The following is a 24,064-nucleotide window of genomic DNA, read 5'->3' on the forward strand; positions in this document are numbered from 1 at the left end:
TTAAGATTACAGATAAAAAAAATGTAGCTGTTGTGGTTGATACGTTTAACAACATGATAAAAAAATGAAAGTCTTCTAGGATAGAAGAATGTCTCATTAACATTTTGATGGTTATGGTACCATAACATTTTGATATGATATGAAAATGTCACTTGCTCCTTCCCCATTAAAACTTTCAAAGGATTTATAACCTCCAAATACTTTTTCCTTCTGCAGGTCTTCCACCCTCCCACATTTCAAAAATAAAACATGACTGATAAGCCAGTTTTTTCTTTTTTAAAAAATATTTATTTATTTATCTATCAGAGAGAGAGAGAGAAGGAACACAAGCAGGGGGAGTGGGAGAGGGAGAAGCAGACTCCCTGCTGAGCAGGGAGCCTGATGTGGGACTCAGTCCCAGGACCCTGAGATCATGACCTGAGCTGAAGGCAGACGCTTAACCGACTGAGCCACCCAGGCATCCCTAGCCATTTTTTTTTTCCTAATTACAAAAGCAAACCACCTTATGCGTGGAGAAAGCAAGCCCAGGTGGCTTGGCTCTGTTGTCTGAGCTTCTAGGCACCACCCTGAGCTGCTCTGAGTGACTTTCCAGGCTGTGCCAATATCCCTCAGCAAAACAGAAGTCAGAATGGTTTGCACGCGATGATGCCTATACTGGAGAAAATTACTTTGATTTCCCTGACCTATTTTAGTGATACGGGAATTTATCACTATCAGGACTGGCAGTCTCTATAAATTTATTACATAACATGCATTTTATTACTATTTAGCTTCTATTAGCTTAGTGTTAGAAACAATGGAAAGGAACAGAACTCATAAAAACAGTATTAGCAAATGTAGGCAAAGCCAATTTAAAGTTTCCATTCAATATTTTTTCTCCGGATAATACATAACCTGTTTCTCTAAGTTTTCTCACAGAGACAGTGACCTAACCTCTACTTTTTTTTTTTTTTAAGATTTATTAACTTATTTTTGAGACAGAGAGAGAGAAAGAGCACGAGTGGCAGGGGCAGAGGGAGAGAGAGAATCTGAAGCAGACTCCCCCACTAAGTGGGGAGCCAGACCTGGGGCTCCATCTCAAGAGCCTGAAATCGTGACCTTAGCCGAAACCAAGATTCAGGTGTTTAATTGACTGTGCCACCTAGGCGTCCACAGACCTAACCTCTTAATCATTCCTGTTTCTCTCTAGCATTGAATAGGATGGCAGTTAAGCTTAACCAATTTCAGTGTGGGGTCTACAGATTTTCATATATTTAATAAATTGAATTAATTCACGGAATTATAGAACACAGGTCTGGATGTTGAGCGGAACATCTGTTAAGTGTTTAATGGATTGGCTACTGTATTAGAGGATTAGAATTGCAGAAGATAATCAACCTCTAATCCATTTTGAAAGCATTTTAAAATTGTAGGTATTTTAAAATCAATAACAATAATGATTCACGGTGACCCCAATTAAAAAAAATGTCTTGCTCTTCTTGCCAAAATTAAAATCTTCTATATTTTAGGATGCTCGTAAAGACTTAACAACATGGAATAACCTAGCAATGGTAACAGGTATGATTCCAATTTTTAAAATGCTACTAATGCAATAATTTATTGAAAGTTATTCTTGGTACTTCACAAGGGCTCAAGGCTGTTTACAAGAAAGTACAGTGGATTAGAAGGAAGAAGATTTGGGTCCCAGCTTTCATCCCATTACTTACTAGGCTTGTGACTTACGGCAAATCACTTAAAATCCCTGAGCTGCTGTTTCCTCATTTATACCTTACTTCATTTAGCTCCACCACTAGGCTGGTATGCACAGTGCTGGCCTCCCACATGGCACCCAGCACACGGCAGGCATGCAGTTAACGTTTGCTGGCTGACCTAACAAGATTGGTTGCAAATGAAAATAAAAATATTGTCATGCATATCTCAGAAGGGTTGCTATGAGGTTAAAATGATAAAGTGGTATAATATACGGGAAAATGGTTTGAGAACCATATAATGCTTTATAGACACACTGTGTGTTTCTTTTTAAAAATGGAGGAAGAAGTTCTTTCTCCATTTTTAAAATGTGGATACATTTTTGGTACCTAACTTAAAAAGAAATTAAGATAAATGTGTTAATAACTGCAAGTTATTTCAAATCACTACAGCTTATAAATCTACAATTATTCTGAGAAAAATAGGCTATATCTACCTACAGCTTCAGAGGACTTCAATGATTGCTTAAGATTAATATGACTTTAGAGATAAAAGATCTGTGATTTTTAATAGCACAGGTAAACTTTTCAGACAAGTTCAGGTTAAAAAGTCACATGTGGGGGCGCCTGGGTGGCTCAGTCGTTAAGCATCTGCGTTTGGCTCAGGTCATGATCCCGGGGTCCTGGGATCGAGCCCCACATCGGGCTCCCTGCTCAGCGGGAAGCCTGCTTCTCCCTCTCCCACTCCCCCTGCTTGTGTTCCCTCTCTCTCTGTGTCTCTCTCTGTCAAATAAATAAATAGAACCTTAAAAAAAAGTCACATGTGAATTCCCTATAACACGGTCATAATATAGAATAACTTACCGTATTTTAAAAAGAGATTTATATGGACTAATGTTTAAGGTCTAAGATTATACCGTTAGGTGAAAAATGCAAACTATATATTTATATTTATATAAAGAAAAATAAACCCACATATTTTCTGATGTTCAAATATATATGTATATGAATATCTTGAAAAAGGCCTAGAAAGTACATACCTAATTATAGCAATGATAACAGTGATTATCATTGAGGAGGAGAATGGAATTGCCTAAGGGCAAGTAGGGACTTTTGCCTTATTGGTATTGTTTGAAATGTTTTAATAGCAGGAATGTGAAAAAATAGACAAGAGCATATTACCAGTTCATAGAATCTCTCTCTCTCTTTTTAAAGATTTTATTTATTTATTTGACAGAGAGAGAGAGACAGCGAGAGCAGGAACACAAGCAGGGGGAGTGGGAGAGGGAGAAGCAAGCTTCCTGCTGAGCAGGGAGCCCGATGTGGGGCTCGATCCCAGGACCCTGGGATCATGACCTGAGCCGAAGGCAGACGCCTAACGACTGAGCCACCTAGGCGCCCCAATTCATAGAATCTCTTGAGCCTTACGTGGATATTGAAGATGGAAGGGGTAACGATCTATTTAGTATTACACAACTAAGGGTACATGTGTTGGTCCTTGCAAGGAGGGAGCACTAAAGCTTTCGGTGGCACGACATTTAGGTGTTCTTTCATGGAGTAGGTAAAATAGTTTTCCTATAGAGCAGACAGTCTCAATGGCTGACAGCACTGATATCTAACGTTAAATATGATACTAAAAAAGAAAAAACCCCACAAAGTTAGAAAAATTAAGGAAAAATATATTTGTTAGTTATATTCATGGTAATGGGAAGCTGGTAATTAGACATGATTCTCATTAGGTTACAACATAGCTTCTAGATATTCTACCATTAAATAAACGAATTAAATTTCATTTTTAATTAGTTTTATTATTTCAACATATTTGATTTGCCCAGTCCATGAGACAAAAAGACATGTTGGGTAAATACAACATAATTTCCATAACCTGAGGGGACCTGCGCATTGTTACCTGATTGCTCGCAATGCTGACTGGCCGCTGAGTGGTGTCATGGCTCGAAGGCTCCGCCTGGTTGCAATAGTTCTCTCCCTGAGGTTTTCCTTATTGTTTGTTTATCCTCTCCTTCCAGAAGCTTCCTTTCTTGGGATGACACGTTCTCCATATACTTTCCATCGCTTGGTGTTCTTTGCAGGGAGTCTCTGTCCGAAAGGGGCCTCTGTGGCTGTGATGTACTTTGTTCATGGAATTCATCATCCATCAGTGGTTCTCCCATCGCCCCAGGGCCACCGAGGCCATCCTCGGGCTTCACATATGGGGGCTGGTCCTCCTTATGCTTGTACATAGACAGTCTCTTCTCAACCACCTCACGGATCAACACTGAAACATTATATGTGCAAAAATCACTGTGATTGTTCATATTTGAGTAGTTATAATGCTGACTTACAGATGAGCATAGGCAGGCCTCAGCCCTTCCCTGTGTTACTTTTATACAAAGTCAGCACATTTAACTTCTGTGCCACTTAATGCATTGAATATGAATTATAGTCAATGCCTGTTTTAACAGAATATCATTTATAAAGTAATGACAGAAGATATTAGTTCTGATCAAATTACAAAAGAACCAAAGATATTATTGAGGGTAAAAATTTGTGCCTTTGTTAACTGAGATAATGAAACTTTAAAAACTAAAACCATAAAATTTAACATCTTTCTTCTATTTATTCTTTCTGCTGAAAAATTTCAGAAATGACTTTTTTTTTCAAAATATTTTATTTAAAAAAAGATTTTATTTTTTTAAGTAGTCTCTATATCCAATGTGGGGCTCGAACTTACAACCCCAAGATCAAGAGTCATATGCTCTACCAACTGAGCTGGCCAGGTGCCCCAGAAATGATTTTTTTTTTTTTTTTTTTTTAAGGGAGAGAAAGAGAGTGCAAGCACACTCGTGAGTGCGAGGGTAGGGGGTGGAGGGAGAGGGAGAGAGAATCTTAAGCAGCCTCCATGCCTAGCACACAGCCTGATGCGGGTTCGATCTCATGACCCTGAGATCATGACCTGAGCTGATATTAAGAGTCGGATGCTTAACTGCCTGAGCCACCCAGGGGCTTCCAGAAGTGACTTTTAAATAAAATAAAAGAGCTTACTATCAAGGACTGTCCTTCCCACCATACTGTATTCCATGGTTTTGTCAACTTCATTCATTAGCCATGGAAGGAATCCTATCTCAATATCTGTAATAAAAAAAAAGTTAATTTTGTTATAGTGAAATTCAATCATTATAATGATTTTTATGAATCATGACAGTTGGGAAGAATCTGTGCTTTCTCCCTAACTATTGAAGATTCATCAACCCTGTTTTCTTAATACAAAATGTCAAATGGACTTATACAGCATGACTTTTGCCACATTCTCTATGCATGTTCTGGTCCATTTCCTTTCTATTGTGGTTAAAATAGTATTTTCAAAACTATGCGGTCTTCCTTGAAGTCCAGGAAGTCTTCCTTGGAGCTAAGTGCACGGGTGCAATCTGACGTGGATGAAGGAGGTAGGGTAGGGGAGTGGGGAGGAAGATGTGCGTCTGGGAGCAGAACTCTAATCCACATGTGATACAAATCTGGGATTGAACCATGCTGATAAAAAGAATGCCCCCATCGGAAGCCTGGGGCCTAGGAGAAGCTGAATCAGGGGACAAGGGCCAGAGAGGGTCTGAGAAGGCCATCTAGAAATGGGTCAGAAACTAGGTGCTTCTATTAGTGATAAATTTATTCAAACTGAAATGGAAATCTACTCTACTGTGTGAGCCTTTAAAAAATACAGTCCATTACAATACGTAGTTTAACGTTTCAAAATAGCTTTTTAGGGGGGCTGGCATCTGTTACTTTTCAATGGGGTGACGAAAGAGTGTAATAGGATATTATACTCACTACTAGGAATAATATTTTTAATCTGAGGCATGAATCTCATTTTCAAGCTTCTAAATGATCCATAACTGACTTTTTCAGCAATTCATGAGAGAAAAAAATGTTGCTAGCCTCTGTGACTAACAGCAGAGGTCTAGCTAGACCCCAGCGGTGTGGCAGGGCAGCGTGGAAGGATCACTGGATCTGGGGTCAGAGTCCGAGGCCTAACGGCTTCCCCTGGTTGTTTGGGAGAAGGCATTTCACTTCTCTGAGCTTCAGTTTCTACTTCTGAAAAATGGTAATTAATCTGCCCTGTCTACCTGCCCCCCTCCGCCCCCGGGTTACTGGGAGGGTCAAATGTTATCGTGTATGGAAAATACTACATAAATGGTAAAGTACAATATAAATGTAAACTAGTAGTTGTGTGTAACCTGATCTCTATGTATGTGTCCTGAATTGAATATGTATTCAGTGAAAATTAACATTACTAAACTCTGCCCCACAATACTATTAGCCATTTGAAAAAGGATATGTACACAAAAGCAATGTGGATTTAAGTGCTTTTGGAGCTGAGGAAGGAGGCTGAGGAATGGCAACCCTTACCCTTCACTTGGCTGGGCCAGCTGAGGGGTGGGTCCCGGCAGGTGCGCACCCAGAGCTGACAGGTGTGAGCTCACTAAAGGCAGAGACCAGTTCTCCTCGTTTTATCTCCCACACCTAATACAGTGCCCGGGATGGTGGAAACACCTAATTAAATGAATACACGACTTTCATTGCTGCCCCCCAAGGGTTTTTGAGTGGAACAGGAAGTCAGCTGAGAAAAAGTAGAAAAACTACTTATGCACCTTTTTTATACATATTATGTTCCATAGATATTATGACATTTAGCTCCTAAATAACCCTCATTTCACCTGTGAGGAAATTGAAGGTCATATAGCTGATTGATGATGAAACTGGGACCCAAACTCAAGTTTTTGACATCAAGTCCATATTTCTTCCTACTATACAATGTTGCTTCTTAGTAAAGACAAACTGACATTCTAAACTCACGATCTTTATAGTATACCTCTCATTAATAATAGTACTTACTTAAAACAACTATAATTGACTTTAAAAATGTGTTTTAAAGAGAGATTCCAATTCAACATAAACATGGGCATGGGATTCCTTGGAAGCATTAGGAGGATGCTTCTTGTAGCAGGGATCTAGCAACACCTCCACGAACGAACCTCTTTCAATGGGATCGTAGAAGTAGCCACCGTCCCTGAGACTGCCAAACACGGATGGGAGGAGGTCCGCCAGGTAGCGCTGCGCGAACGCCCGAGCGGCCACTTTCTGCGAGGTCTCCTTGTGCTTGTAGACCACCTCCCACTGCTGCTGCTTACGCCGCTCCTGCGCACAGAAAACACCGCCGCGCCGGGTTACTTAGCTGCAACGTCCTCCCCAAATGCCCGACCTAGTGAATGGAAGAATCTGGACATGTATTTGTATCAAAAAATGGACAGCAAGGAATCTATTCATGGTTCATAGTTTTCATCAAGATTTTAGTGAATTTCAACAGCTTCTGGGTGGATATTGTTTTAAAAAAAGAGATGGAGCTTAAGGTAAGATTCATCTCCTGATCCATTTTTAAGTAAAATCATTTGAGGATGTACTTGTTTGACTATATGGATAATATCAAAGAATAATAATAGTTATATGTATTTGTAATTAGTATTACCAGAAATTATTATCAATATGAAAATTATAGTTGCTCAGACATCTTCAGTTAAAGAACTGTCAGTGAGTTGTCTCATTTGTAAGCTTCTTTGAATTCATTGAGCTCTGAAAATTATAAACCTCTCTTTTGTTGTTGTTGCTTCTTGTAGACCATAGGATATCTATAAAGCTAATGAACCATCTCCTCTACTCCCATGTGGAAGTGGGAGCATTAGTATAGTTTCTTATGAAGTCTATTTTCAAAGTTTAAGCAAATAAATATCTAGATGTTTGTATTCATTATTTTCATAGTATATTTCCTAATAGTAAATAAACAAGTAAGTTTCCTTTGATAAAGATTTCCCTGATTATTTCAACAAAGCTAATTTTGCCTCTATTCATTTCACATTTGTAAAAAAATGTCTGGCATTTGCATAATCTCTACCATAAGCCCTATGCCCTTTACACAATTAATTATTCATTTTGGAGAAAAACTGAAAGTCCATTTGATTAGGTATTGAGTAGAATATCCCAACAACTAAGCTATTCTGTGCAGTAAACTAGACTTTTTGGGAAATTATTTGAACTCTTTTAGGTATTCAGGCACTCCTATATAATTTATCCATTCAGTGTCCAACATAGGGCAACAATTTTTGCCAGAACCAGACAGACTCTTAAAGATTATTGAGCCTAGAGTTTCCTAACTGAATGTTATTGGCATATTTTAAAAACTAGATTCTAAAAGTTTTCTTACTACAAGTTCTAAAAACCTGTAATGTAAAATATTTTATAAAGAAGTTCTGGAGAATCCCTGGGGTACAGGGAAGGGCCTGGCCACTGAGAAAAAGATCCAGAATTCTATCCGGATCCTCCGCTCCTTCACGCCACCTATCCCCAATCTACTCCACTTTTCCCTTCCACTTTTTGGCCACGGATGTATGGCAAACCAATATATTTCCTTCGCTAGGAATCTTGTTATTTAAGAGTGCCTTTCATTTGGGACATATGTAATTTATTACATTTAGAAACTTTTGGAAACTCTGTTTAGGTACATTTATGGAAGCTGGTGTTTAAAGAATGTGATTCTGTGCATGAAAGACTTGTGATCTACAGAAGAGGAGATAACTGAGCAACAAACTCTTTTCTAACGTATTTGCAAAGATCTTTAGCTCTATGACAGACCACATGTGATTCAGAACATTATCTGTTAAATAGCCGAAGACTAAGGAAAAAATTAGAATGCTATACCTTTTCTTCTCTGTGCCGTCTCTCTTGCTCTTCAAGTCGCTGAACTTCAGCTAATTCAACACTGCGTAACTCCTCATATGCATGCTGGCTGGCCCGCAGGTTAGCCAACTCTTCTTCTTCCATTACTTCCAGAAGTGCCTGCTCAATGGTCTTTCCCACCAGAACTTCTAACATTGGTTTTACTTCAAGATCAAAGTCAAAGAGCTTAAACACACAAGACAAACCAAATTTAAAATTTTAATCATGAACCAAATGCTCAAAGAAAAAATATCCAGAAAAGCAGTCATGACAGGGTTCTATTTATTGAGGGTCTTCTTTACTTATGGTGTCCAAAACCCACTACGGCCCTGCAGGGCACACAGAATATCAGTCAAGAATTATAAAAAAGATGTATGTAGTCATCAAAATGAACCCTGTTACTCAACAATTTTAAGATCAAACTCTGAAACCCAAAGGAAATATCCTTATATTTCTTAATTTTTGCCCTATTATATTTTCACTAGTTTTCACTAACAGTTTGAAGAACTGAGGAACTAAGAAACAAGAATAATGGGCATTTTGGTGATTTCCCTCTAGGATTTAGAGGCAAATATACCCTTCTATGTAGTTTGTGAAGACTTAATTTATTTCCCAATTTCAATGGCAGTTCCTTCAAGTTCCTTCAAATAAGTCTTAAATCTCACTTAAGTCATTATGCACATAAGCATTGTCTTCTCTTCAATTTCATAGACTGGCCTATTTATGCATTCTACATTGACATGAAAATGTAATTATTTTAGGATTTTTTCTCTAACATAGATTATCCATGAAAACTATATAATTTAAAAACAACTAATAGTGGAACCTCTTATACCCGAGATACTATTTTTCTTTATTTGGTACAAATTTACCTTGTATCCATATATTAAGTATGCAAACATAAGAATCAAGGTGCAGATATTCTAAAAATATTTCTAATGATTTTTATTTCTGATCATCAAGGAGGGGAAATCAGAACACTGTATTTTAGGATAAAACTATTATAGGTACATTTGGAAAGAAATACAGTAAGTAGAATTTTTCTGATTTTGAAGTGGTTTGTAAGCTTTTAACTAAACCTAACTTTACCTATTTATAAAGAAGATAGAAGGAAGTCCAAATAATGTACTATACCTCTCCTTCTAGTATTTGGGTGGCCACATCTTTGCCAGTTTTGGCAGGAATAAAGAGTGGTGTTGGTGGTCTGTCCAAAAATGCATCTGTTTGGCATTCCATATCAACTTCTATTATGCGGTCAGCAATTTCTTCAAGGTATATTTCTAAGAGAATACCATATACATTGAGTTTGAAATTCTTGTCTATTTCAAGCATATATGTGTATTGAAACTTTAGCTTCTACAAAACAGAATTAAATGGATCAGAAAAGAAGCGCTCAAGTGTGGGATTAAATTCACATACTGTATTAAGCAGTTTTATGTATTTGGAAGATCACAGAGTCAGTCAGGCTAGGACATTTATGGGATGTTGAGGAAGCACTGAGTTTTGTACTTGAAAATGGAACCAAAGAAGAACATGAAGCTTAGAGGTATGTAAGATGCAAGGTATGATTGGGGATGGAAAGTTAATAATCCATCTCTATAACTGAGTCCTAAGATAGTAAATGTATAAAGATTTCAAAATTCCTGAATATTTAAAAAATTAGGCACCATGTCACTATGTTACTTGATGTTCCCTTTAGGCTATAGATTATAAACAGATACATGAAAACAAATTTCACCTTAGGAATAATATATGTGAGGCAAGGGCAGTGTGGTATCATGCAAAGAACATGAGAACTGGAGTCAGATGTTGAACATAGGACCTAGTCAAGTTATATCTTCTTAGAGCCTTAGTTTCTTTATCTGTAAAAGGGATCATAATTATTTGTCACAAGGAGTCTTTAATAATAAAGGAGATACACAGGTAGAAGACTGGAATAGGCTCTGAGATATAGGAAAACTTAATATTCTGATGGTATAAAGAAACACTAAAATTTAGCTCATGTAGAATTACAGCTACAGTGGCTAAATACAGACATATACACATTCTAGACTTGGCCTCAAGGTAGGAGGGAAATGTGTGGAATGGTTCACTTCTTTTTGTACTAACTACCTAGCAATAACGATAAAGCCACTCACCATCTTGGCAAGATGCAAGGTGAATCCTGAATAGTTATATCAATCTAAGGAAAACACCAAGTGTTGCCTGATTATCAAGATTCTGACAACAACACAGCTCGACCCTAGAGGTCTAGGTACGCCTCCCCTAGCTGAGAACAGCAGACAAGTAAGAAAGCCTAGCAGTGGCCGAACAAGCCTGTGTGGCCTTGGGGAATGTGTGCAGTGAAAGGAGAATAAAAGAAGAGAGAGGCTGTGGGGAGAGAGATGGAGGACTCAGATCTGGATGAGTTCAGGCCTCTCAAGAGAAATAAAATGCCAAAATAGAACTACATTGCTCTCTTCTCCTATAGGTCCAGCAGTGATTCATGTTGGGGTATAAAAGAAAAAGTGAGAAATAATCCCAGTTTGAGAAAAAAGTATGTGAAAAGGGCTGAGAATTAATTTGGTCATAAAATTCTTTTTTAACCCCATCTCATACCTCTAGCTGTACTCAATATAATAATAAAATATAGTCTATGAATTTGTTTAATGAATGCACTCCTCCAACCATGTAACTGGGGCAGTACTGCATAGCATAACAGATACTATGCCAAATAAAAAATGAACTGACTTAGAAAACTGAGCAAACCCAGGAGCCACGATGCCCGTGGCATGGTCACGTACCTGTTTGCACATCCACGTGCTTTCTGCCTTCCACGGGTTCGGGGGTTCGTGGTCTGAGCTGTTCTTGGGCTCGTTTTCTGGCAAGAGCCCTCCTCTTAGCCTGCTGCTGTCTCTGAACCTCTATAGGATCAGGCTGCCCAGGCTGAGTGACAGAAAAGGCTTCTAAAATTTAGAAGATATTTCTCAAAGCATACAGAACTGCCATTCCAGAAGTGATTCCTGGATAGCATAAGAGCATCTGTCATATAATGCTTCCTGATTATCAGTGACTTCATGATTAAAGTTCTGTTTGAACTTTGTCAGGTAATTATAAAGTTATCTGATGAAGCACATAAGTAACTTCAAAGTATGACTGACGACTAGAATAAACAGCTGCAGAATCCTATCTAATGAATTGTTTTTCATCATTCAAGCATTTTTACCATGAATTGCCTGGATTCCTAGTAACCAAGTATACTATAGAATTACTCGGTTACAATACATTTTAATGTGTAGTTAAGGAATTGAAAAGCACTAGGATTTAAAAAAAAGTCTGAATTTCTTTTAGATAAAATTCCTGAAAAAATAAATTAGCTCACAAAGAAAATATTCTCAGTCCAAACGAAGCCTGTCCCAGTGCACAAAACAATAGCTGATTAAGGGTTAAAATATATAATTATTTACAGTAGTCCTTCAATATTTGGAGGTCCTTGATTTCATATCTGTATCTCATTCTATGTTCATTTCCTTTAGCTAACCTGTCTTATCTCCAGGTAAATATGAAAAGAGGGGAAATATGAAAGTACTTTGCAAGAAAAAATTTAATATTTAAAATTAGAATTGTAAAAACATTTTAATTGAAATAACAATGTGGCAACATTAAAATTTATTTAAAATATCCCATAATCCCATTTCCGTAATACAATGGCCATTGTCATTTAAATGCATAGTTTTTCGGGCGCCTGGGTGGCTCAGATGGTTGAGCGTCTGCCTTCGGCTCGGGTCATGATCCCGGGGTCTTGGGATCGAGTCCCGCATCGGGCTCCCTGCTCCTTGGGAGCCTGCTTCTCCCTCTGCCTCTCTCTCTCTCTCTCTCTCTGTCTCTCATGAATGGATAAATAAAATCTTAAAAAGAAAATAAATGCATAGTTTTTCTGAAGTGGTGATGATATCATAGATTGATTTTTTTGAGAGAGAGAGAGCGAGCACATGAGTGGGGTGGGGAGGGGGAGCAGGAGAGGGAGAGAGAGAATCTCAAGCAGAGAATCCCCACTGGATTCTATTTGCTAATATTTTGTTGAGGATTTTTGTATTGACATTCATGATAGCTATTGGTCTATAGTTTTATTTTTAGTGTCTTTGTCTGATTGCCTGAAGTGTTCCTTCCTCTTTTATTTTCTGGAAGAGATTGTGCAAAATTGTATAAAATCAATGAGAATTTTTTTAAATGTTTGGTAGAATTTTCCAGTGAAACTATCTGGGCCTGGATATTTCTTTTTTGAAAGCTTTTAAATTAGAAATTCAATTTCTTTAATAGTTATTAGACACTTCAGAATATCTATTTCATGTTAGGTGAGTTTTGGTAGTTTATAGTTTGAAGAATTAGCTCATTTCATTTAGTTTGTTGAATTTATATGTATAGATTTGTTTGTAATATTCTATTATGATCCTTTTACTCTTTTAATAGATGCAGAATCTCTAGTTATATCCCTGATATTTGCTTGTTTCTTCTCTTTTACTTCCTTTTTTTTTTTAAGATTTTATTTATTTGAGAGTGTGTGAACGAGAGGTGAGGGGGGCATGCAGGGTCGGGGCAGAGGGAGAAGCAGACCCCAAGCTGAGCAGGGAGCCAGACGTGGGGCTTGATCCTAGGACCCCAGGATCACAGCCTGAGCCAGAGATAGATGCTTAACCTATTGAGCCACCAAGGCATTCCTCTTTTTCTTTCTTTGTTAGTTTTGCTAGAGGTTTATCAATTTTATTGATCTTTTCAAAGATAAGAAATGGTGTTTAATCTTTTCATGGTTGCAGGATCTATGGCTATACCCTCTGAAAGTCATTCTGGTATTTGCTATTTGTCTCTTCTTTCTCTTTTTTTCTCTGATAGTCTTGCTAGAGGCTTATCAATTTTATTGATCTTATTCAGAGAACCAGCTTTTGGGTCCATTGATTTTCTCTATTGTTTTTACATACTTTTAAAAAAAGATTTATTTATTTGAGAGAGAGCGTGTGCATGCAAGTGTACATGCATGGGGGGGAGAGGGGCAGAGGGAGAGAATCTTTGAGCAGACCCCCCGCTAAGCGCAGAGCCTGAAGAGGGGCTCAATCTCAGGACCCATGAGATCATGATCTGAGCTAAAACTAAGAGTCCCATGCTTAACTGACTGAACCACCCAGATGCCCGTACTTTTTTTTTTTTTTGAGAGAGTGCGTGCAAGTGGGGGTAGGAGGGTAGAGAGAGAGAATCTTAAGTAGGCTCCACACCCAGCACAGAGCCTGACTTGGGGCTCCAACTCACCACCCTGAGATCATGACCTGAGCTGAAATCATGAGTCCCATGCTTAGCCAACTGAGCCACCCTGGGGCTCCTATTGCTTTGTTTTCAATGTAAGTGATTTCTGCTTTTATCATTATTATTTTCTTCCTTCTGCTTGCTTTGGGTTTATTTTTCTCATCTTTTCCCCATTTATTGAGGTAGGAGCTTAGATTATTGATTTGAAGTCTTTCCTTTTTAGCTTTTTTCCATCTCAGCACTGTTCTGGCATGAAACACAAATTTTCATTTGTTATATCTTCATTTAGTCCTGAGTAGTCTTTCAAAATTCCCTTTAATACTTCCTCTATGGATTATTTGGAAGCATGCTGCTTAATTTTCAAGTGTTTGAAGATTTTCCTGTTATCATCTATTATTGATTTCTAGTTTGAAATTTTGAAAGAGACATTATTCCATCATGGTATGATTTCAAATATCTTAAATATATTGAGATTTGCTTTGTAACCCAGGATATGTTCTATCTTGGTCAATATTCTACAGGTGCCTCAAAACCATATGTATTCTGGGGCACCTGAGTGGTGCAGTCAGTTAACCATCTGACCCTTGGTTTCGGCTCAGGTCATGATCTCAGGATCATGAGATCAAGCCCACCATTGGACTCTGTGCTCAGCGTGGAGTCTGCTTGAGGTTGTCTCTCCCTCTGCACCCCTCTACCTCTGCTCATGCTCCCTCTTTAAAATAAATAAATCTTTAAAAAAAAAGCATATGTAGTCTGTTGTTGTCAGGTGAAGTGTTGTATAAATGTAAATTACAACCTATTGGTTGGTGGTGTTGTGTAGTTCTTCTACATTCTTGCTGATTTTTTGAGAGAAGGATGTTGAAGTCCCGAACTAAAATTGTGGATTTGTCTATTTCTCCTTTCAATTTTAGCTTCATGTATTTTGAAGCTCTGTTGTTTGATCCATATACACTTAAGACTGCTAGATTTCTTGGTATATTGGGACCTTTTTACCATTATGTAATGTCCTTCTTTGTCCCTGGTAATATTGTTTTTTCTTAGGTCTACTTTATCTGTTATTTAGATAGCCACAACTACTTCTTAAAAATTAATGTTTAACTTGTATATCTTTTCCCTTCCTTTTACATTTGACCTACCTACACCACTATAATTGAAATGAGTTTCTTGTAGACAGAATACAGTTGGGTCACTTTTTTTTTTTTTTTAAATCTACTCTGCCTCTCTGTCTCTTAATTGGCTTATTTAGACCATTTATATTTAAAGAAGACTTTGCCATATTAGGGCTGTCTGCCATTTTACTTTTTGCTATTTGTTCTGTTTTTAATTTTTCTGTTTTCTTTTTCTTTCCTTCCTGTGAATTAGTTGAAACATTTTTTAGAATTCTTTTTTTATTTATCTGTAATCCTTTTGACTATATCTCTTTCCATAGTTTTTAAAAAAATAGTTGTTCCAGGTTTTACAATATACTATGTACCTGATCACAGTCAACATTTAATATCAACATTTTACCACTTCAAGTGGAAGGCAGAAACTTCACTCCCATTTAGATACCCTTATTTTCCTTACTTTTAAAATATAATAAAAATCTAATCATCTTAAATATTTTACCTACATATATTAAGCACTACATCAGATGATGTTATAATTTTGCTTCACGATCAAACACAATTTTTAAAACCCAGAAGACAGTTTATTGTATTTACCCCTATTTTCACCTTTTCCATTGTTCTATCTTCCTTTCTTAAGTCCCAAGCCTCCTTCTGTTATCATTTCCTTTCTACTTGGAGAGCTTCCTTTAGCTATTCTTTAAGGGTAAGTCGGCTGGTGGCAAATCCTCTAGGTTTCCTTCATCTGAGAATGACTTGATTTCCTCTTTATTCCTGAAGAATATTTTCAATGGATTAGAATTAGGTCTTGATAGTCCTTTTCTTTCAGGGCTTGAAAAATACTATGCCACTTTTTCTGGTCTCCATTGTTTCAAATGAGGAACCCAGTTATTCAAATAATTGTTCCCCTTCTGGTAATGTGTCATGTGTCTATAGCTCCTATCAAGATTTTTTGATTTTAGTTTTGAAATTTGATTTTGATGTGTCTTGGTGTGAATTTCTTTAGGTTTTTCCTGCTTGGGGTTCAACTGACTTCTCAGATCTATAGGTTTTTGTCTTTTGCCAAATTTGTGGAATTTTCAAACACTATTCTTCAAATATTTTTTCAGTCCCATGCCTTTTTTCCTGAGACTCAGATAACATGAATGTTAGACATTTTGTTATTGCTCCTCAGCTGTGAGGCTTTGCTATTTTTTTTTTTTTTTGTGGTCTGTTTTCTATCTGTTGTTCCAACTGGGTAATTTCCATTGATTTGGCTTTGACTTCATTGATTGTTCCCTATGTCATTTCTGATGAATCTGTCCCATGACTTTTTAGATATTTTCCATTTGGTTCTTTTTTTAAAATTTTTATTTATTTATTTGAGAGTGAGCAAGACAGAGAAGGAGCAGGGGGAGAGGCAGAGGGAGAGGGAGAGGCAAACTCCTTGCTGAGCAGGGAGCCTGATGTGGGACTTGATCCCATGACTCTGGGATCATGACCTGAGCTGAAGGCAGATGCTTAGCCGACTGAGCCACCCAGGTGCCCCCATTTGGCTCATTTGTATATCTTCCATTTCTTAGCTAATATTTTTTTCCATTTGTTTTAAGAACGTTCATAATTATTCACTTTTGATTGAAGCATTTTTTTATGATTACTGCTTTAAAATCCTTGTCAGGTAATTCCTACATCTGAGTCATCTTGCTGTTGTCATCTCTTGATGGATTTTTCCCATTCAAGCTGTGACTGCTCTGGTTTGTGGTATGATGAGTGATTTTTTTTTTTTTTTTGTATCCTGGAAACTTTGGGTATTAGGATGTGAGATTCTGGATCTTAATCTTTTTTAAGATTTATTTATTTGACAGAGAGAGAGCAAGAGCAGGAACACAAGCAGAGGGAGTGGGAGAGGGAGAAGCAGGCTTCCTGCGGAGCAGGGAGCCCGATGCAGGGCTCGATCCCAGGACCCTGGGATCATGACCTGAGCCGAAGGCAGACACTTAACGACTGAGCCACCCAGGCGCCCCTGGATCTTAATCTTTTTTAGTAAGAAGTCATCCCTTTTTGTTTTAGCATGCAGGCATGGGTGGAGATGGAAGTTCAGCATCCTGCTAGGCCCCATGTGAAAGCAGAGGACCAACTTTTATCAACTTACTGGTGCCTGGTGGGGGTAGTATTTCAGACCCTTGCTTTGATCCACTGACACCAGTGTTGGAGTACAGAGGAGTGGAGCTCTGACTCACACTGCTTTATCTCACCTGTTTCGCTTTGTTGCTGCCAGATAGGATTGAAAATTCAGCTCCCTCCTAGCTCTGTTGCCATCACCCCAGGAAAAGTAGGGTACCAACTTGTATCATCTCTTACCATCTCACTGCCCCTGGGTGAGAGTGGAAGGTCAGCTTCCTGCTCTACCCTTGTTGATACCACCTCAGTGAGTGAATCAGAGCACCGATTAGTACTGCATTGTTGCTGCCATGTGGGGATGGAAGTCCAGTTCCCCAGCTCCGTCTTCTGACTCCACTGGAAGGGGCAGGACAGTTTTTCCATTGGAGTTTGGCTGGAGGAGGGGTAGTAAAAAGATTTCTGTTCTGCTAGGTAACCCTTTTGCAGTCTTTTGGATAAAGGGAGCAGGTTTGTGCCTATTGGTTGTTCTGGGTTGCAAGCTTCTCCAGTGCTCTGAATGGGATATAAGAAGACTTAGGGAACTCATCACTATGTCACTCAAATCCTGAGGTCCCTAGCCAGTCCACTTCCTTCTTTCCATTTCCAGAGTCTTCCTGTGTTTGCTTGTGCTATTGGCAAATTCCTGCTTTCTGGAACTGGAAGTCTCATTATAGAGTTTAAAAAAAATTTTTTTTAAGATGTTATATGTTTATTTGACAGAGAGAGAGACAGTGAGAGAGGGAACACAAGCGGGGGGAGTGGGAGAGGGAGAAGCAGGCCTCCCGCAGAGCAGGGAGCCCAATGCGGGGCTCGATCCCAGGACCCCGGGATCATGACCTAAGCCGAAGGCAGATGCTTAACGACTGAGCCACCCAGGCGCCCCTCAGTATAGAGTTTTTAGATAAGTTGTTGAATAACTGACTAAAGAACTAAAAAAAAAGGTATATCAAATCATCACAATATTAATTTAAAAAAAACTAAAAAAAAAAAGGTGATTCTCCTTTTTAGTTTAGTTCTAGGTGTGCCCGGGTTTATTGCTACTGCCACAAGATGTTGAATCACGTATCTATATCACACGTTTGAGCTGTTGTTTTCAAATGTTGGTCCGTGAACTGGCTGTACCAGACTGCCTAGAGAAGTTTATTAATGATGCACATTCCTGTGTCCAACCCTTGAAGGTTCTAATGCAGTAGATCCAGGGTATGGCTGAAACACACAATATTTTTAGTGAGTTTTCTCGATGGCTTTGATGTATGTGCTTCAGAATGTCTAATATTCCATATATCACCATGTGGTGGTGGGCATGTATATATCATACAGTGTTTACAGATTAACTTAACTATATTTCATTTCAGTGCCAAGAAATCATCACTTTTAATATCATGCCACACCCTAATCATCTCTGTATCCCAGGTACTCAGCACAGGACCTAAAACTCAATAAATATTTTTTTTTTTAAAGATTTTATTTATTTATTTGAGAGACAGAGAGAATGAGAGAGAAAGCACATGAGATGGGGGGAGGGTCAGAGGGAGAAGCAGACTCCCTGCTGAGCAGGGAGCCCGATGCGGGACTCCATCCAGGGACTCCAGGATCATGACCTGAGCCGAAGGCAGTCGCTTAACCAACTGAGCCACCCAGGCGCCCTCAATAAGTATTTGTTGAGTGAATTAAAGAAAATAATTTTTGATTAAATAATGAAGATAGTATTATAGTATGAAATAATTTAAACAAACCTAAATATGTTATACCAGTGCTACTCAAAGTGTTGTGTGTGAACTGTTTAAGCTGGTCTGTAAAAATTTAATTATAGAAATTGAGAATAAAAGTTTATAAGCTTTTAGAGCAGTTTTACAAAGTTCTGTTAATCTAATAAAATATTGGGGCTTCTGTATTTTTAACATTATTGTTTTTAATTGTGGTAAAGTACAATAAAACTTACCATCTTAGCCATTTTTAAGTGTAGAATCCAGTGGCATTAAGTACATTCACATTGATGTACAACCATTACCACCATCCATCTTCAGACTCTTCTTTTTGCAAAACTGAACCTCTGTACCCATTAAACACTAATTCCCTATTCCCCCGCTCCCTTAGTCCCTGGCACCCACCATCAGCCTTGTATTTAGAATGTCTTTTTTTTTTTTTAGATTTAATTTTTCTAGTAATCTATCAGTATTTTATAACTGTTTTAGTCTGAAGCAAATTAGAAACTAAAACAAACTGGTCCTTCAGCACAAGTAGTTTGAAAAGCTCTGTATTAGAATATTCAAATTATGCTTACCAGTGGTCCTGTCTGTAGAGCATAAGTATTGCCTCGGATCACCCTTCTGTCATACATTATGTTTCCATAATGCATAGGTTCTTCAGCTCTGTAAGATAGCAAATCTAAATAACTATTGTAATAGTGTTGGTCTATGCAGTTAACTCATTTTTAATTGGATTTAAACTAAGATACAAATGTTATGAAAATAGATTTTTGTTTTGGCACAATTTTAGTCTGGCAAATGACTACCATTTATGGAATGCTTATTACATGCCAGGCCCTTCACATATTTTATTTATTACTCACAATAAGCTTCAAGTTGGAGACTATGATTTCCATCTGACAGAAGAGGAAGGAGATTCAGAAAGGAATGTGCCCTAGGTTACCTAGCTAGTACATGGTAGAGCTGGATTTAGGGCTGTAAATCTGTTAGACTACTTGACAAACGTGAAAATGGACAGTAGGAAAGGGGCCTGCCTTAAAGTACTGACAGTAGTTGGATTCAAGGATTGAAAGAATTCACAGAATCAGGCTTAAGAAATAAAATAAGTCCATTATCTCATTGTTTCTTTAAACTCAAAGGTATGTTTTACATTTTAATAAAATTTTAATTTTGAGGATCAGACTATCAGTAGTGAAAACCATACAGTTGATGTTTTCATTCAAAGTTCTTTAAATGATATACTATGTATGGCTATGAAACCAAATATTGACCTATACCAATAATAGTGCTCTACCAGAAATGATTTTGAGATGGGTAGTAAGTTGCTTTTTTATCATACATTAAAACCACTGTTGGATAACCTGACTTCATGTTACTTAAAAACCAGGCATGTAACACTGCTCATCTTACGTGATCTCAGGGCAGTGGTTAGCTCAGCTGGCTACTCCTTCACTGAAGCACTCTCTTTCTAGCTGCTGTGATACCACCATAGTCTTCGGATTGTTTTTCTAGGACTTCTTTGACTTCTCTTTCTCAGCCTGTGATTGTTGGCTCCTCCAGGACTGGAGGATTTCCTCTGGGCTAGGTCTTCTCTTGCCCTTCCCTGAACTCACCCATTCTCAAGGCTTTACTCATAATCCATATACCTAAAACTCCGAATTTTATTTTACCTTTGGCTCAGAACTCTCCTCTGAGCTCCAGGAATGTATATCCAATTGATATGCCCAGTGACATCTCACTGAGATGTCTCAAAAGCCACCTCAAAATTGAACTCATTATCATTCTCCCACTCCAACTTGTTACTTCTTTAGTGTTCCCTATTTCATTAAATGGTACCAGTAACCACCCAATTGGCTTAATCTAGAAGTGTGGGAGTCATCCATGATTCTTCTCTCTTCCTCACTGTTTGTATCCAGCATACTGATTCTACTCCCCAAATCGTTTTCACATCTCTCCATCGCTCACTGCCACCACTGTCTTTTACCTGGACTGCTGCAAGAGTCTCTTAACTGTCTGTAACAACATTTTTCTCTGAATCTGTCCTATACATTGTACCCAATGATCTTTTAAAATAGAAAAAAATCTAAAGGACACTTACTTGATTAAAACCCCCTAGTGCTAATTAACATAATAATGAGGAAAAATTGTGGTTTTGATTTCACACTGTCAAAAGCCAAAAAGAAAGAAAAATCCAATAATGCCTATTGCTGGTGAGGATGTAGGGAAAAAAGATATATTTAAACATTACTAAAGAACAGCATATTGTTCCATCTGTTCATGTTAAAAATATACATGACCTAACAATCCCATCCCAGGAATCTGTTTCATAGAAATAAAAAGGCCAGCACATAAAGTTGTTTATTGAAACCTTCCTCTTTGTGGTAAAAACCTGAAGCAAACAGAATACCTGTCAAAATTGGAAAATTTTAAGAATGCGTAGTACATCCATACGCCAGGGGATATCATGCTATTAAAAATAATTGGAGGGATTTTTGCAAAGAATTAAGTGAGAAAAGGAAGATGCTGAGAATTGTGTATAATGTTAGCATCGCTATGAGGTAGACAAACCCTGTGTACTTGTATGTATATATTTATATATTCATACATAAACATGTGAGTGTGGAGAAAAGTCCAGAAACATTCACGTAAGGGCATTAACAAGGTTTACCTTGGGGGCAGGAGGGAAAGAGCAAGTTTACAAGGGAAGGGGGTTGGGCACTAAGAATGTACCCAAGCATGAACCATAGGAGTCTATTTATATAAAATTAAATATGTATGTATATGTAAAGAAATTAGAAAAAAAAAGAATTAGAGGTTATAAAAAAAGGGGAGGAAGCTAATTGCAGATAAATATGTGTAGTATGATTCAATTTTGGAGATAAACCTCCTATAAAAATGTACATATGCTCAAGTACGGAGGTGTAAAAGAGTAATATAAGAACAAGCATATATTACTTTTATAAATTGAAAATCACCACTAAGGATAATTTTAAACTAAAAATCAAATACACACACACACTTCTTCCAATCTTTAATCAACAGATTGCTTCAATATAAGCAAGGTCCTGCAACTTGCTTATCAACTAGCTATAAAAAAAAATCATTCCTAATGAACCAGCATTGATTCTTATTTCATTTGTTGGTGTAATTTAATAGGAATGATTTGTGAGCAACTACTTAAAGCCACCAGAAAGTGTTTCTGAAAGTGTTTTTAAATGGAATCCTTTTATAATATAAATAATCCCTCTATAACTTTAAATTTTCCGGGGTGCCTGGGTGACTCAGTCAGTTAAGCATCTGCCTTTGGCTATGGTCAGGGTCCCAGGGTCCTGGGATCGAGCCCTGCGTCTGGGCTCCCTGCTCAGTGGGGAGCCTGCTTCTCCCTTTCCTCCCTGCTGGTGCTCTCTCTTTATCTCTGTCATTATCTCTGTCTCTTTCTCCCTCTCTCTCTCAAATAAATACATGAAATCTTTAAAAAACAATTTAAATTTTCCATTTTGGTTTCTTTAAAATGACAGGCATTACTTAAGAAGGTCCTTATTTGCCATAAGATAATTATGAATTTAGACTTAGTGTTTGAAATAACGCATCAAGAGTTACTTGGCTGATGTGTTCAATCAGTTAATTCCACAATTTGTGTAAGTGCTTCCTATATGTCAGGCACAATCCCAGGTGGACAAAAGACACAAAGTTTCCAGCTTCCATGGAGCCCGCATTCTTGGGAAGTTTGGCTGGTTCCAAAATTTGAGGCTTATAGAAAGAACTACAAGCTTTAGAAAGGCCCGTAAACATTATTATGGATAATAATGAAGTGGATATTTGAATATTTGCAAATAAATACTCAGTAATGTAAAAATACCATTTGGGGTCCAGCATGGAAGGATAACCTGATTCCTGACCAAAGACTGGTGTGGAAAGAGCTTTGCTTGGCTGTTATTCCGGACATGCTATCGCGTCTGACACCTTAGTACCTGTTTCTTCATTTGCATAATGGAGTTATTAAACCAACTTCACAGTACTGTGGACTAAGGAAGAAAATGTACATGAATGCCCCTAGTGAGGTGCATATAGTTGGCCAACAGTAGTTGACTCAAAGGTTGTGAAACCAGTGGGTTTCCTGTACATGTTAATCGATCCCGCCCGCAGCTCATTATCACTAAAAGTTCACTAAGGGAGGCCGGGCCGCCCGTGCCCCTTCTTGCTTCATTCCTCCACGCCACGGGAGGGTTCTTTAGGGAAGAAATTTTATTTCGGCAGGGTGTGGAGGGGAGAAAGCAGCACAGGCAGGTTTGCCAGGGCGAAGGGGGCCGCGATCCGCGGCCCCGGGACTGGGGCAGGTGGAGATCACACAGGGGCTGGTTGCTCACTCACGGCTGCATTGTGCTGTCCCGGTAACGGCGGCGCTGGCAGGGCAGGGCCCGGGGCCGGCTGGTGTAGGTGTAGGTGCCCATGGCTGGGGAGGTGCGGTCTGTGAGCCTGGAAGCCACGCCTGGGGCCGGGCCGCTTCGCTTCCGGTGGAGACTGGCTTTCAAGCAGGTGGGCGCTAAGTGGTAGTGGGAGCCGGAGACGTGTGCGTAGTGCCAAGGGCAGGGATTCCGCGACGCAAGGAGAGGCGGCAAGAAGGAAGGCGGGCGGGGCGCGAGGTTGCCAGGACAAGAGGTGGGAGCGACACTCTGCTTGTTCCAGGGAACACCGAGCCACCCGAAGGCGCCCACTTCGGTTGCCCAGCAACCCGGAGTTCCGCCTGGGGGCGGGACCTCCTGGCAGTTCCGGCCGGCGGTTTTCGCGGGGAGGCCGGCCCTCCGGGGCACTTCCGGCCCTTGACTCCGCCCATTGGCGCCTCCCCGGCCGGTGAGCCTAGGGGTTAAGGAGCGTTCTCCTGACCGAGTCGGGCTTGGGGGGCTTCGGGGAACTGGGCAAGCACCGCGGCGGTCCTCGTTCCCACTTTGGAGAGGGCTTTGCCGGGCGGGTGTCGGCGCCATTCTTCCAGGCCCACGTGCTCCCGTCCCTTAAGGGGCGCCCTCGGCTGCTTCTGCTCCCGCCACTGCCGCCGCGCGGCTCCTCCGGGCTGCTCACCTGTGATGGCGCACACGTGGCCCCCGGCTCCCAGCTCTTTTACGTGCGAGGGCGCGGCGAGGGCTTATTGATGTCTCCCAGCACCGCCACCTCTCCACTTCGGGCTGCGGGCTGCCGCCGCGCTGCGCAGCAGTGTCTCCATTTCCCGCCTTCCTTTTCCTCTTACGCTCGGTTGCTAGCACCTCAGCGGATCCTCGGGCGCACGAGCAACAGGGGCGCCCCGCAGACATCTAATTTTGGCAAAGGGGTGGGTGCTTTGTTGAGTCTATAAGGCCTCCTGTATCTTAATCTCCCAGGCCCCAAACTCTGG

The 24,064-nt window shown here is 39.4% G+C and overlaps 1 protein-coding gene and 1 long non-coding RNA gene across 2 annotated transcripts in view; one reads left to right on the forward strand and one right to left on the reverse strand.

The window, feature by feature from the left end:
* The window catches only part of LOC112819376 (uncharacterized), a 228,666-nt gene that overhangs the window by 31,065 nt on the left and 173,537 nt on the right, over positions 1-24,064 (forward strand). The gene's annotated exons all lie outside the window — the stretch shown is intronic.
* Positions 3,476-23,727, reverse strand: RSPH3 (radial spoke head 3). The gene is made up of 8 exons (XM_025866413.2): positions 23,050-23,727; positions 19,254-19,341; positions 11,234-11,375; positions 9,585-9,730; positions 8,433-8,636; positions 6,716-6,878; positions 4,731-4,817; positions 3,476-3,963 (listed from the first exon to the last, which is right to left on the reverse strand). Exons 1-8 carry the CDS (start codon positions 23,658-23,660, stop codon positions 3,635-3,637), a joined length of 1,770 nt encoding a protein of 589 aa, XP_025722198.1. The 5' UTR covers positions 23,661-23,727; the 3' UTR covers positions 3,476-3,634.

The sequence above is a fragment of the Callorhinus ursinus genome, unplaced genomic scaffold (assembly GCF_003265705.2).
Source record: "Callorhinus ursinus isolate GAN/ISIS: 27379988/994484 unplaced genomic scaffold, GSC_fseal_2.0 scaffold6, whole genome shotgun sequence".
Lineage (NCBI taxonomy): Eukaryota > Metazoa > Chordata > Mammalia > Carnivora > Otariidae > Callorhinus > Callorhinus ursinus.

What these genes read in the sequence shown, in the direction of transcription:
- RSPH3 (XM_025866413.2), bottom strand. Translation starts at nt 23,660, where the DNA reads ATGGCGCCGACACCCGCCCGGCAAAGCCCTCTCCAAAGTGGGAACGAG. An exon ending in CGGGACAGCACAATGCAGCC is followed by an intron (nt 19,342 to 23,049) that starts GTGAGTGAGCAA and finishes GCTATCTTACAG; the next exon opens with AGCTGAAGAACCTATGCATT. An exon ending in GACGGCACAGAGAAGAAAAG is followed by an intron (nt 6,879 to 8,432) that starts GTATAGCATTCT and finishes TTCTGTGCGCAG; the next exon opens with GAGCGGCGTAAGCAGCAGCA.